At 45.1% G+C, this 13636-nt stretch overlaps 1 protein-coding gene across 1 annotated transcript in view; it reads left to right on the top strand.

Moving 5' to 3' along the window:
- The window catches only part of slc2a11b (solute carrier family 2 member 11b), an 85681-nt gene that overhangs the window by 68164 nt on the left and 3881 nt on the right, over positions 1-13636 (top strand). Inside the window, exons 9-11 of the mRNA XM_041203314.1 lie at positions 5309-5410; positions 7752-7827; positions 11639-11766. Coding sequence (XP_041059248.1) covers positions 5309-5410; positions 7752-7827; positions 11639-11766 — 306 coding nt within the window. The remainder of the gene's footprint in view (positions 1-5308; positions 5411-7751; positions 7828-11638; positions 11767-13636) is intronic.

The raw sequence follows: 13636 nt of genomic DNA, 5'->3' as shown, positions 1-13636 counted from the left end.
CTGCCTCTCCAAGTGTAGATTAATTCTGTCCCTAAAAATTGCTTCCAATAGTTTCCCCACCACTGAGGTTAGACTGACTGGCCTGTAGTTCCCTGGTTTATCCCTTCCTCCCTTCTTGAATAATGGTACCGCATTAGCTGTCCTCCAGTCCTCTGGCACCTCTCCTGTGGCCAGAGAGGTATTGAAAATTATTGTCAGCGCCCCTGCTATTTTCCCCCCCCCCCTTGTCTCATCCAACAGCCTGGGATACATTTCATCCGGGCCTGGAGATTTATCTACTTTTAAGCCTGCCAGACCTCTTAGAATCTCCTCCCTTTCTATGCTAATTTCTTTAATTATATCACAATCCTTCTGCCTGATTTCCATACCCATGTCGTCCCTCTCACTTGTGAACAGCAACACAAAGTATTCATTTAGAACCCTACCTACGTCTTCAGGCTCCACATACAAATTACCACTAAGGTCCTTAATGGGCCCTACTCTTTCCCTAGTTATCCTCTTGCTCTTAATGCACTTGTAAAATAACTTTGGATTTTCCTTTATTTTACCTGCCAGTGTTTCTTCGTGCCCCCTTTTTTGCTCTCCTAATTTCCTTTTTAAGATCCCCCTACACATTCTTTACTCCTCTAGGGCTTCCGCTGTTTTGAGCCCTCGGTATTTGCCATAAGTCTCCCTTTTTTTCTTTATCCAATCCTCTATATCCCTCGACATCCAGGGTTCCCTGGATTTGTTAGCCCCACCCTTTGTCTTTACTGGAATATGTTGGCCCTGTACTCTCATTTCCTTCTTGAATGAGTCCCACTGCTCTGACACAGATTTACTTAAAAGTAGCTGCTCCCAGTCCACTCTGGCCAAACCATATCTGATCTTATTAAAATCGGCTTTCCCCCAATTTAAAACTCTGATTTCTGGCCCATCCTTGTCCTTTTCCATAACAACCTTGAATCTAACAGAGTTATGATCACTGTCTGCAAAATGCTCCACCAATAATCCCTCTACCACTTGACTGGCTTCATTCCCAAAATTAAGTCCAGGACCCCCTCCCCTCCCCCTGCCTTGTAGGACCTTCTACATACTGGCTTAAAAAGCTCTCCTGGATGCATTTTAAGATTTCCGCTCCCTCTGAACCTATCACACTATGACTAACCCAGTTGGGGAAGTTGAACTCCCCCACTATTACTACCCTATTATTTTTAAACTTCCCTGAAATTTGCCTACATATCTGCTCTTCTATCTCTCTCTGACTGGGGCCTATAGTACATTCCCAGCAATGTGATTGCTCCTTTTTTGCTTTTAAGTTCTACCCAAATGGCTTCATTTGAGGAGCCTCATGATGTCATCTGTCCTTACTGCTGATCAATATTGCGATATCACCCCCTCTTTTACCTCCTTCTCTGTCTCGGCCTGAAAACCTTAGATCCTGGAATATTGAGCTGCCAATCCTGCTCCTCTCTCAACCATGTCTCTGTGACAGCAATGACATCATACTTCCATCTGTTAATTTGTGCCCTTAACTCATCTGCCTTATTCGTCAGACTCCTTGCATTAAAATAAACACCATCTAACCTTGCCAAGCTCCCTTGTGTCTTAACTGGCCTATAATTTCTATGCCTTCCACACTCACTTGCTCTCTCTTCTAATTTTGGCTGTGCATCTCCCTTGCTGAACCTCCTCTCAGGATCCCATCCCCCTGCCAAGTTAGTTTAAACCCTCCCCAACAGCACTAGCAAACCTCCCCGCAAGGATGTTGGTCCCATTCTGGTTCAGGTGCAACCCGTCCACCTTGTACAGGTCCCACCGCCCTCAGGCACAGTCCCAATGTCCCAGGAATCTAAAGCCCTTCCTCCTGCACCATCTCTCCAGCCACGAATTCATCTGGACTAAACTCCTATTTCTATACTCACTAGTGCATGGCAGTGGAAGTAACCCAGAGATTACTACCTTTTGATGTCCTGTTTTTAATCCGAGCTCCCTAAATTCTTCTTGCAGGACCCCATCCCCCTTTCTACCTATGACGTTGGTACCAATATGTACCATGATCTCTGTCTGTTTGCCCTCCCTTTTTAGAATGCCCTGCAGCCGTTCAGTGACATCCTTGACTCTGGCACCAGGGAGGCAACAAACCATCTTGGAGTTACGTCTACGGCCACAGAAACGCCTGTTTGTTCCCCATACTATTGAGTCTCCTACTACTCTTGTTCTTCCCCTCTTTTTCCTCCTCCCCTGTGCAGCTGAGCCACTCACAGTGCCAATGAGCTTGGCTGCACTCCCTAGGGGAACCATCACTCTCACCATTATCCAACATAGAGAAACGGTTCTCAAGTGAGATGCACCCTGATAATTTCCTGACTACCTGCCTGACACCTTTCTTCTGACTGATGGTCACCCATTCCCTCTCTGTCTGCACTTCTGTAAGCTGTGGGGTGACCACGTCTAAAAACGTGCTATCCACAAAACTCTCAGTCTCAACGATGCACCTCAGTGCTTTCAGCGGCCGCTCAAGCTCCGAAACTCGGAGCTCAGGTAGCTGCAGTTGGCGGCACTTCCTGCACACATGGTCGGTCAGACCACAAGGAGCATTTGGGACTTCCCACATGTTGCAGGCGGTACATAGCATTGACTGAGCTGCCCTGCCATGCCTCTAGTTGAAAAAAAACCCTTACTTTAAGTACAGTTTTTAAAAAATTTTAATTATGTATGTACTTTAAACAAAAACTAGAACCCTTACCTTTCCTTAGCTAAATGTATTTTAAGCTAAAGGAAAAAAAATTGGAGAAAAACACTTACCCACTACTCACCAATCAGCTCTCACCTGCTGACGTCACTTTTTGAAGCTTCCCCACACTCGCGCTGGTTCTGATCTCTCCGTCGCTCTCTCTCACTGTCTTGTGATGTCACTCGTGTGATTTTCAACAAGAACCGACTGCAGGATGCTTTTCCCAGACTGTTTCACCACGATGCTGACTGCAGGACACTCCTCCCAGACTGCTTCACCGCAATGCTGACTGCAGGACACTCCTCCCAGACTGCTTCACCGTGATGCTGACTGCGGGACTCTCTTCCCAGACTGCTTCACCACAATGCTGACGGCAGGACGCTCTTCCCAGACATGTTAAACTGCAATTCATGTGCGGCAGCTGATATAGTGCAAAACAGATCAATTTGGTTAAATACAGTACATAGTACTCTAGGCTACCTCACCCCTCTTGCAATCCAGATTGCATCTACATTTATATTACACTCAACCTTTCCTGATACATACAGCCCAAGGGGTTTTACACTGGTCCCAGCTCCTCTGTGTACTATAGCAGGAAAACTATGGCCATCTCTCCCCCCCCCCCCCCCCCCCCCCCCCCCCCCCATTGAGTCTTAGTGGGAGCTGTCGCAACCTTTTGCTTTGGGTGGGGTCTTACAGGGCCTCAGGCTGTTAAAAGACATGACAACTCTGTACAGATGCCCTGCAAATCAACAAAAACTGCTCTTCAAACACCAGGGGCTGGATTTTTAATCAGGTGTCAGGAAGTGGACAAATGGGCCGGTTCCAGGTCTCAAGCTCCACGTGGTGTGCTTTAGGCAATGCAAGTAATTTTCATTACTTCAGCCAATTAAAGGCTAGGAAGCAGGCTGGCTGCCCAATCAGGAATGTTGGGTGTGTTCTGGATGCTGGAGGACCAATGGGAGGCCCTAGGAGGATGCAGAGATTAGCAGCTCCACCCAGCCAAGGGATAAGGACAGGAAAGTTTATTTTCTTTCTTAAAAACCACAGCTGCCTGGCCATGATACTGGAGGGACAACCCCTCTCAGGTGTTAATAATCTTTCAGGTTAAACCAATTAAACCAAATAAACAAAATTGGGATAAATCAGGCACAGCCCCTAATTCAGGTCAGCTGTAAAACCAAGAACAAAGTTTAAAGGAACCTTACAAACTTTAAATCAAAATGTGATTAAAGGGGTCAACAAAACATCCCAGTCCCCGCGGTGCCCACCGAGCACGGAAAGCCTTGAGAGTACCAGCAGACACCGCGTGCTCCCTCTCCAGGGACATCCGGCCGCGAACGTAGCCGCGGAAGAGGGACAAACAATCGGGCGGGACTCCCCCGTCGATCGCCTGCTGCCTGGACCTGTTAATGGCCAACTTGGCCAGGCCCAGGAGCAGGTTCTCTCAGGTGTTAATGTACATGCTGTGACAATTGAATGCTTGCTGTAGTTGTGATTAAGAGCAGCTGATACTAATTGGGGAAAGATTCAGGCACAATATATAAGAACCAGTTTCTACCTGTGGAGGTAGAGGCTGTGTGTGGAAGGGAAAAGTAGTCTGTACTGCCACAGGGTTTTGTGAATAAATCAATGTTGAAGACCTACTGGCTCCAGCTTCCTCCTTTGGCAGACAGATGTTCAGCAATTTAACATAGGGGACGGCCATTGTTTGCCTCTGTGGTCTGGTGGTCATTATTGGTCCAGTTGGGGGAGGGCTCCTCGTGTGAACCATTGGGCCACTCACCCCTTTTCCTGCCCTGAGCCCACCATGATGACCTGTATGTAGTCCATATCAATGTGGGTGGCTCACATTACTGACCAGAAATCCAAGTTGGAGAAGGAACAGGGCCTTAATAGGCCCCTTAATTAAATGTAACTAACTTAAATTCCCTGCTTGCCGCTTGCTGGTGAGCAGCTGATGCGACCCCCTTTAAGAATGGCTCAGGGTCAGGACTTGGTGGAGCTTGGATGCCGATGGTGCCCAATTGCACTCTGTCTGTCTCTGATCCAGTGCTGTTTAAAAATCCAGCCCCAGCAATCAATGTTTTAAACATCTCCAGGCACTGCATACTTTAGCCAATATCAGCCCATGCCTCAATTGTTCAGTCAAGCAAATCACAGGATTTCAGCTCACCAAGAACATTTCCTTATTAACATATTTTAATATAAACTTCAAGCACAATTAATATGCATATCAGCAGAGGCCTGAAATCCACCCTTGAACAGTGCAGCAGCAAATGTGAGAAACTTGGGATAGAAAGGATTGTGCATCGGATTTTAGACAATACAAAGTAGAAATGCCTAATGAGCTAGAAAAAGTAAGTTAAGAGGCTGGTGGTGAAATGATGAAGAGGCAGAGTGTGTAGGGGCTGTATTAGCATTAGAGACAGTAATACTGAGTGTGTCAGTGATTAGCAGTTTCAATCACATGACAGAATTCAGTTTGATTTCTTTTTAGTGGATGCTGGAGTCAGTCATTATGTGAAGCTTTGTGTAGTTCTTCCACTTGCTATACCAGAAGCAGTGCTGATGCTGTCGTTGCTTCCCCAGGGCCTTCTGATTGAACGTCTCGGAAGGCGAGTGCTCATCCTTGGTGGTTACTCACTTATGGCACTGTGGTGTGGTGCAATGACCATCACACTTACCTATCAGGTAAGATGATTCATATGTCATTTACAAGCATGAACTAATATCAAGGAGACAAAGTGAAATCCGTTTGACATTTTTATGTATTCAAGTAGATTTAGGTTCAAAACTTGGGGGTACAAATTCTGCTGTGTCACACCGAGAGAACTTGCACGCCAATGGCGGGGATTTTTACCCCTCCTTTGGTCCTGTCATTTAAAAGATAGCTAGTTTTGGAAATGAAAATGTGTCATTGGTATACATGCCAGCCATTAGCAAGCTATAAGAACAGGTCAGAGGCTGGGAATTCTGCAGAGAGTAACTCACCTCCTGACTCCCCAAAGCCTGTCCGCAATCCACAAGGCACGAGTCAGGAGTGTGATCGAGCACCCTCCACCTGCCTGGATGAATGCAGCTCCCACTACACTCATTCACATTGTTGTTGTTTGTGAGGCTGCCTTCTGTGCAAACTGTTGTGTTTGCCCACATAACAACAACAACTTGTATTTAGCATATAGCATCTCTGACATGAGGTGGAATCATCCCAGATATGCACAAATTGCAGTAGCGGGCGGAAAAAAGGAAGTTTTACCAGCTGGCCGCAATGGCGGGTTTTCACGCCGTATATCGTCCCATTCCCAGCGCTTCCTGCCTCATTAATTATGCATTCACAGGGAACACGCCGGCTCGCTGGCTGGCAGGCTCGGATTTGCCTGCCGTGCTGTGATCTCAGTGCTTCCTCACTCCGGGCACCATATTTAAAGCGCACCAGGGAGCAGCCTACTTCAAGTCTTCAGACCAGGACTGCTCTGGGCACTGGATGGCATGACATGGTTATTAACAGAAGAAAAATATTACCATTTCCTGTTTTCTTGACGACAGTGAGTCCTGACTTCTGCATGTCGCACTTGTCCTGACGTGTCCTGGGCCGGTGTGTTTTCCTGCCGGTGTGGACGGTAAATTTAACATGGGGCGATGATTCCAGCAAGCGGGCAAGATGATGAGATGCAAATGCATCGAAATTAGGTTCCCAACGTTGGACAGTGGGAAGGGCAGCCCGCCGTTGATGGGCAGAGCGGGCTCTGGCTAGCTGGTTTCACGCTGACTTTTGGCCTTCCCACCATATTGTCTCCCCCCGCCCACCTGCCAGACATGACCGTGCTGCCAATAGGGGTGGAAAATTCTGGTCATGATCAAGTGTCTCAAGGTGCTTTATAACCTTGACTACACTTCAAAAGTAATCCATTAGTTGTGAAGTACTTTGAATCACTTTGAGGACACAGAAGTCTAAATGCATAGAGTACTAAATATTACCTATTTTTCCTCTGTGTGCAAAAAGGCAAGTATAAAACACAGTCAGGAGTGGAGAAGACCAGATTCATATGAGTAAAGGAAGCCACTTATTCCAAGTTTAGTGAAATGCAACTGGAGAAATTTTGGTGTGTCACAAGTTCTCAAAGAAGACTATATAAATTGCATTACTTAGTTTGCAGTATTAACTGTACTAGAGTGACCTGCTATCGGAAAAAGAAACATTTACTTTCAATGATAAAAACAGTTCTGTCGAAGGGTCATGAGGACTCGAAACGTCAACTCTTTTCTTCTCCGCCGATGCTGCCAGACCTGCTGAGTTTTTCCAGGTAATTCTGTTTTTATTTACTTTCAATGGTTCACACATGTAATGTAATGGGTGATAAAATATTGTGCAGGGTTTGGCTTTTCAAAGTGCTTCACTGTCAATGAGTTTACTCCTTGACCATTATCTCCAGTGTTTTACGGTGAGGTCTATGAACAATCATCGAGCAAATAACAGCAATTGTAAAATGCCTGGTCCTCTACAACCTAATCAGACATTTGTTATACGTTACATATTATTGCCACATTACTCCAATTAAATTTTGTGCTCCTCCCTCTCTGTTTTCCTCTACAATAACAGCGAAGAGGCAGAGTCCTCAAGTAGCACACCCCCCAGCATACCTCCTTTCACAGATGGCGTGAGTCAGCCAGTCCTCTTCACTCTGATAATGGGCAGGATTTTCCACACCCGCCCGCCACCGGGATCTTCCGGTCCCGCCATAAGTCAACGGACTTCTGGCTGGGGCACCGCCTCGTCCGCAACAGGACCGGAAAATCCCAGCCAATGTCTCATTTCTGCCTCCCCTTTGCTTCCAACTCGACCACTCGCTGCCCCACCGCCCCCCCACCGCCCCACTTCCACTTGGAACCTGTACTATAGATTGAAATTCTTAACTTGGTAAGCTCAAAAATTGATCGTGATGTCTGCTCAGTTTTAAATGATCAGAAATGCCGTGAATTCCTAAGGACGCATTCTGTAACCTGCTGTCCTTTGGGTTTTTTATGTTTGCAGGCTTCCTATTTCTGGGTCCCCTACGTGACTATGACCTGTTTGTTTGCATTTATTCTAAGCTTTGGTCTGGGACCAGGTGGGTATATTCGTAATAAAGCACAAGTTAGTGAGTATTCACAAACAGAGCTTCAGCAGTTCTGATGACATCTTCCTTTTGTTTGAAGGCTGCTAGGTCAGCAAATTCATATTCCGGATCAACTCACTCTTCATGCCTGGCACCTAGAAAGAAGCACAGTTGCCTTGCACTGTGTTGTGCCTGGCACTCTGGAGTCTGTTTGATGATGTCTTTGGTTGTTTGCAAAACATGCCTGTTGGGAGAGGTGCATAAAATCCAAGCCCACAGAGTTCAAAAGCACAGAGGTTATATAGCGAGCCTTTAAAAAACACTGGTTCGGCCCCAACTGGAGTATTGTGTCCAATTCTGGGGACCTCACTTGAGGATGGATGTGAAAGCTTTAGACAAGGTACAGAAAAGATTTACAAGAACGGTTCCAGAGGTAAGGGACTTAAGTTACGCGGATAGATTTTAAAAAATGTAGAAGTGAAGGTTGAGAGAAGATTTAATAGAGGTTCTCAAAATTGCTAGAGTTCTAAACAGAGTGGTTAGAGAGAAATTGTTCCTATTTGTAGAAAGGGCAAGAACCAGAGCATACCAATTTAAGATGATTGACAAAAAAAAATGGAGACATGAGAATTTTTTTTTTAACACCGCAAGTGGTTAGGATCTGAAATGCACCGTCTGAGTTTGTGGTGGGGGCAAATTCAATCATGGCTTTCAAAAGGCAATTGGATAAGCACCTGAAGATGAAATCCTTTGTAAGATTATGGGGAAAGTGTGGGGGAGTGGGACTAGCTGAGTTGCAAATGGCCTCCTTCTGTACTGTAACCATTTTATTGGAAGTCCAGGTTGTTTAGGGTGAGAGTTGGCAGATATAATGCATGATTATAGATGATGAAGGAATCCACAAGAAGCACTGTGCAGTTAATCTGATGTTCATTAGTGGCATTGGACAAGGAAGTCATAGGAGACAGTGGCCACAGAATGATCAAGTTCAACATGATCTGGCACATAAAGGTATCTTGACTAGAACTCAGGAACATTATTGTAAAAGAGCTAGATTCAATGGAATGAGGGACAACTAAAGCAAATAGATTGGGGAAAATTTATGGACAACTCTTGGATAGAAGACAAATAGAACACCTTTGAAAGGCGTAATGTTAAATATATTGCCAAAAGTAACAAGCTCAGGCTAAACAAATGTGACCCCAAATGGATCATCCCCTGCAGAGAGAAAGGAGAAGGAGGCTTCTTGGATAAGTGCAAGAAATTGCAGATACATGTTAAAAAGTTCATCAAAGAAGCAAAGAGAGACCCTGAAAAGAAAGCATTGAAGCTGAAGGAAGCACATCAAAAAACCCTTTCAGTACTGCAGCAACAAGAGGACAATCAGAGAAGTGAAAATCAGAAAAGATGTGAGCTAGCTTGAAACTAGGGATGAGCACAAAATACTAACTATTTTGAATTACTATTTCCTCAAAGTATTCACAAAGGAAGATTTAAGCAACATGCCCTCCCCAAACCCAGGTAAAACTGATGACTTTAGCCTGCCTTTGACATTATTTTTAATAATCAGGCTCCAAACAAATAAATCATAGCTTATAACTGTATTTATCGGGAAGAGGTTTATAAAACATTGATGATCGTTATGAGAGAATCATTGGATACTGGGACAATGATTGGAAGCAGGCTGATGTGGCATGCATATTCAAAAAGCTTTACAAAACAGAAACAGGCTACTGCAAAACCTTGCTTCCATTCAATGTAAAATAATGGAATTAATTATCAAGGGTAAATTTGGGAGCTATTAATACATTAACAATCTAGTAAACAACAGTCAACATGGATTCAGAAATGGAAGATCCTCCCAGACCAATCTTGTCAGCTTCATTGAGGAAGTGATAACTGAAGTGGACAGTGCTAATCCCAATGGCATAGTTTACCTCAACTCCAGTCCAAAGGATTTTTGATAAAGTTCAACAGAAAGACTATTGAACTCAAAGTTGTAGGAATTCAGGGTAAACTCTACGAATAGATAGGAAACTGGTGGAAGGGTGGAAAACAATGAGTGCTCAATAGAGGAATTGGAGTAAAGAGAAATACTGAGTGCACAAGAGCAAAATACTGCAGATGCTGGAAATCTGAAATAGCAACAGAAAATGCTGGAAATATTCAACATGTCTGGAAGCATCTGTGGGGAGGCAAACAGAATTAACCTTTCAGGTTAAGGACCTTTCTTCAGAACAGTTTTAAGTGAAATGCCTCAGGGGCTAATACAATTTTTAGCTTACGTAAATGGTCTGGAATCAGAAACTCAATGCAAAGTAGTCAGCTATGAAGGTGGTGCCAAACTAGGCGAGACGGTGGAAATGGAAGAGGCAGCTCAGAAATTACAGAATGAGTTGGACAAGATATGTAAGTGGGTAGAACAATGGTAGTCCCATTTTTGGGACCAAAAGCAAGATGTGACCATGTGAGTGGGCTGTAGGAGCCTGGGTAGCATTTTACTGGTGGCAGTCAACTTAGAGGCCACCATTCAGTTGAGGACAGTGGCCCATCTCCCAGAGCTGCTGGCCCAATCCAAGGGCTGGAAGCATGGCAGTGCCAATGATAGTCCATGTTAGAGTAAGATTTTTCATTTACTGAGCCTCGAAAAAATTCAATGGCTCAGCCCACACCATTTCTTTCCCAGAAGGCAGTGGAGGCTCGGTCATTGAATTTATTCAAGGCTGAGTTAGATTGATTTTTGATAGACGGGGGAGTCAGGGTTGTGTTTGGGGTGTGATGTGGGGTTGGGAGAGGGGGGGTGTGGACAAGAAGGTGGAGTTGTGACCACAACTGTATCAGCCATGTTCTTGTCGAATGATGGAGTGGGCTCAGGGGCAGGGAGACCTACTCCTGCTCTTAAGTACTAAGTTCCTATGTGGCGGGCCCAGGTGGGCAGGCAGGCAATGGGGATAGAGGAGTAGAACATCCAGCAATGGCGCTGTAGCCCCAGGGGCAGATATTGCCATGGGCATGGCAGGGGTGGCACTTCTTGGGCCATGGAGTGGCCATAAAGGAGGCTCCTCCCTACCTGGAACCTGTTGGGAGGCCTGTCAACACAGCTGAGAATAAAGTTGAAAGAAACCTACAAGTCCCCTTAGAGCCATTGGTTGGACATGGTTAGCAATCAACAAAGTCAATTGAATACACATACCAAACAGTCGAATATAAGTCAGAGGAGGTAATGACTAAAAGTGCCCTTTATAGACCACACTAATGCACTTTATACTGGTGCCTGAAGCTGCTAACTGCCTGTCAACCATTACAAATATGCTCTGATCCAGGGAAATAAGGCAGGATTGGAATGGATTTGGAGGGACAAGGGGAAGTCATGGACTATGCTCCTCTTTGTTTCTCCTTCCTTCTGTTTAAAAAAAAACTCCTCTTGGTCTGTGGTCAGTGTCTCCCCAAAGCGAAACACCTAAGATCAGTAACTAGGCAGTGTGGGCAGTTGTAAATCTAAAACCATGTGCTTGTACATAGTGCCAGTGTCGGTGTTCCCAATCAGCACCACTGTAGCACAAATAGGTATAACTATCCTTTTAAAGTTGCTCATGAACATACATCACCAAGTCTCCATTTTATACAAGCTGGACATTCTCAATGTAAATGGCAACAAGCTCTCTGTGAGTTGGTATCACAATCTCGCAATTTAATTTCCTGATGTTTCTTATCCAGAGATTAACTAAAGGATTAATGCCAGTTGCCTCAATGACTGCAATTTCCTTGTATAATCCATTTAGAATGGAATATTTTTAATGTGTTGTGCTTATGTTTCACCCAGGGGGTGTGACCAACACTGTGACAGGGGAGCTGTTCACACAATCCACACGCCCTGCTGCATACATGATCGGTAGCTCCATGAATTGGATCAGCTTCTTCTTTATCAGTCTAATATTCCCCATGATTGTGGTAAGTACCTTCAGGCAGACTTGGTCAACCCATCAAGCCTTTTATCCACTGAAAGCCATTTACCAAAACCCCCACCACCTATTCCACTACACTCCCACAGCAAACCATGGAACACCCTATTGGTGGGTAGGGTGTGGTGGAATAGGCCAGGGGTGTGGCAGAAAAAGGTGAGGGATATGGTAGAATAGGGTTTGGGGGCGTGGCGGAATAGGGTGGGGGGGGTGCAGAATAGAGCAAGGGATGTGGTTGGGCATGGGGGGTGTGCCTAAATAGGGCAAGGGGCGTGGCAGAAAGGGCGAGGAATGTGGCAGAATAAGTGTTGTAGTGTGGCCGAGTTGTACTATTAGTGATAGAGTTGATCTGCAGACATTTCTTGGGTGGAAACATTAAGTTTATTTACAATACACTCAGCAGCAACTACACGTGTGCTTTCAACTCCATCTCTATCTCTACACTGACTGCTGAGGTAGCCCGCGCTACTCTCCTATTGGTTACTACAGATCATGCGATCTTGCCTAACAAGTATTTTTAAAGGTACATTACACACTATATAAAACCATAATTACTACATTCCTCCCCCTTTAACTCAGCTATACATATATTTACAAGTACATATTTTTCAAGACAACATAATATTTACACTGGGTAAGGAATTTACAAGTTCAGTCTTTCAGGCAGTTTCCTGGTCCGTGTGGAATGTCGCAGCTCCACAACCTCAGATTCTTTGTCAGGAACCTCCTTTTCTGGAGTTGCCTGAACATCAGGTGCTTCAGTGGGCACTTGCAGTTCTGTATCCTCAATTCTTACAGGAGCATCAGGCATGTCAGTCCTGGGTTGAGTATCCTCAACAGGAAACACAGACCTGATCATGATCACTGGTGGAACCAACACTTGGTGATTTGTCTCTCTCTTCCTTAAATGGTCCATATATCATCCGGCTTTCCACCTCCACGTGATAAGATAGAGGTCCAGTCACCGCACTTATTTCACCTGGTAACCACTTTGGTCCTTCCCCTAAGTTCTTCATGTATATCGGCTCTCCCACCGTATATTTCCTCTCAAGATTATGCCAGTCGTGTCTAGTTTTCTGGCTTCTTGACTCCTTTCCTCCTTTCCCTCTAAATTCGGCATTATTAAGCTCAATCCCGTCCTGAGACGACGTTTCAACAATAACTCTGCAGGTGTGGCACCTGTTGTTGTGTTGTGTCCTGCATGAAAAAGAAAGTGTGCTAGCTTAGTTGCCAGGGAATCTCCAGTTAGCTTTTTCATGCCTGCCTTGAACGTTTGAACTGCCCTTTTGGCCAGTCCATTTGAGGAAGGGTGGTATGGTGCAGTTTTCACATGAGTGACCATTGAGACTGATAAACCGTTGAAACTCAGCATTCGTAAATGCCGTGCCATTATCTGAAATGACTACTTCTGGTAGTGAATGGCAAAACTCTGGCATAGTTTCTCAGTTGTAGAGGCCGACGTTGGTGACTTCACCTCATATAGGTCCAACCATTTTGAATGGGCATCGACAATGCGCAGAAACATTGTTCCCAGGAATGTTCTAATGTAATCAATGTGCAACTGCACCCAGGGTCTACCTAGCCACGCCCATGGTTGTAATGGAGCTGTCATTGGCAACTTTTGTAGTTGCTGTCATAGCACACAATGCTTTACTAAACTCTCTATTTCACCATCCATCCCAAGCCACCATAGATAACTGCATGCTATGGTCTTGATTTGGGAAATTCCTGGATGGGCACTGTGTAGTTCAATTCAAAGTGGCTCCCTTCCCATTGGAGGAACTGTCACTCGTGCTCCCCACAATCCTGGCTGGTTATATCGTCTTCTGTTGAAGTATGGTTTCATTTCATCAGATATG

The sequence above is a fragment of the Carcharodon carcharias genome, chromosome 13, assembly GCF_017639515.1.
Source record: "Carcharodon carcharias isolate sCarCar2 chromosome 13, sCarCar2.pri, whole genome shotgun sequence".
Classification (NCBI taxonomy): Eukaryota; Metazoa; Chordata; class Chondrichthyes; order Lamniformes; family Lamnidae; genus Carcharodon; species Carcharodon carcharias.
The sequence above is the reverse complement of the archived record's forward strand: the minus strand, read 5'-3'. Positions and strand labels throughout refer to the sequence as shown.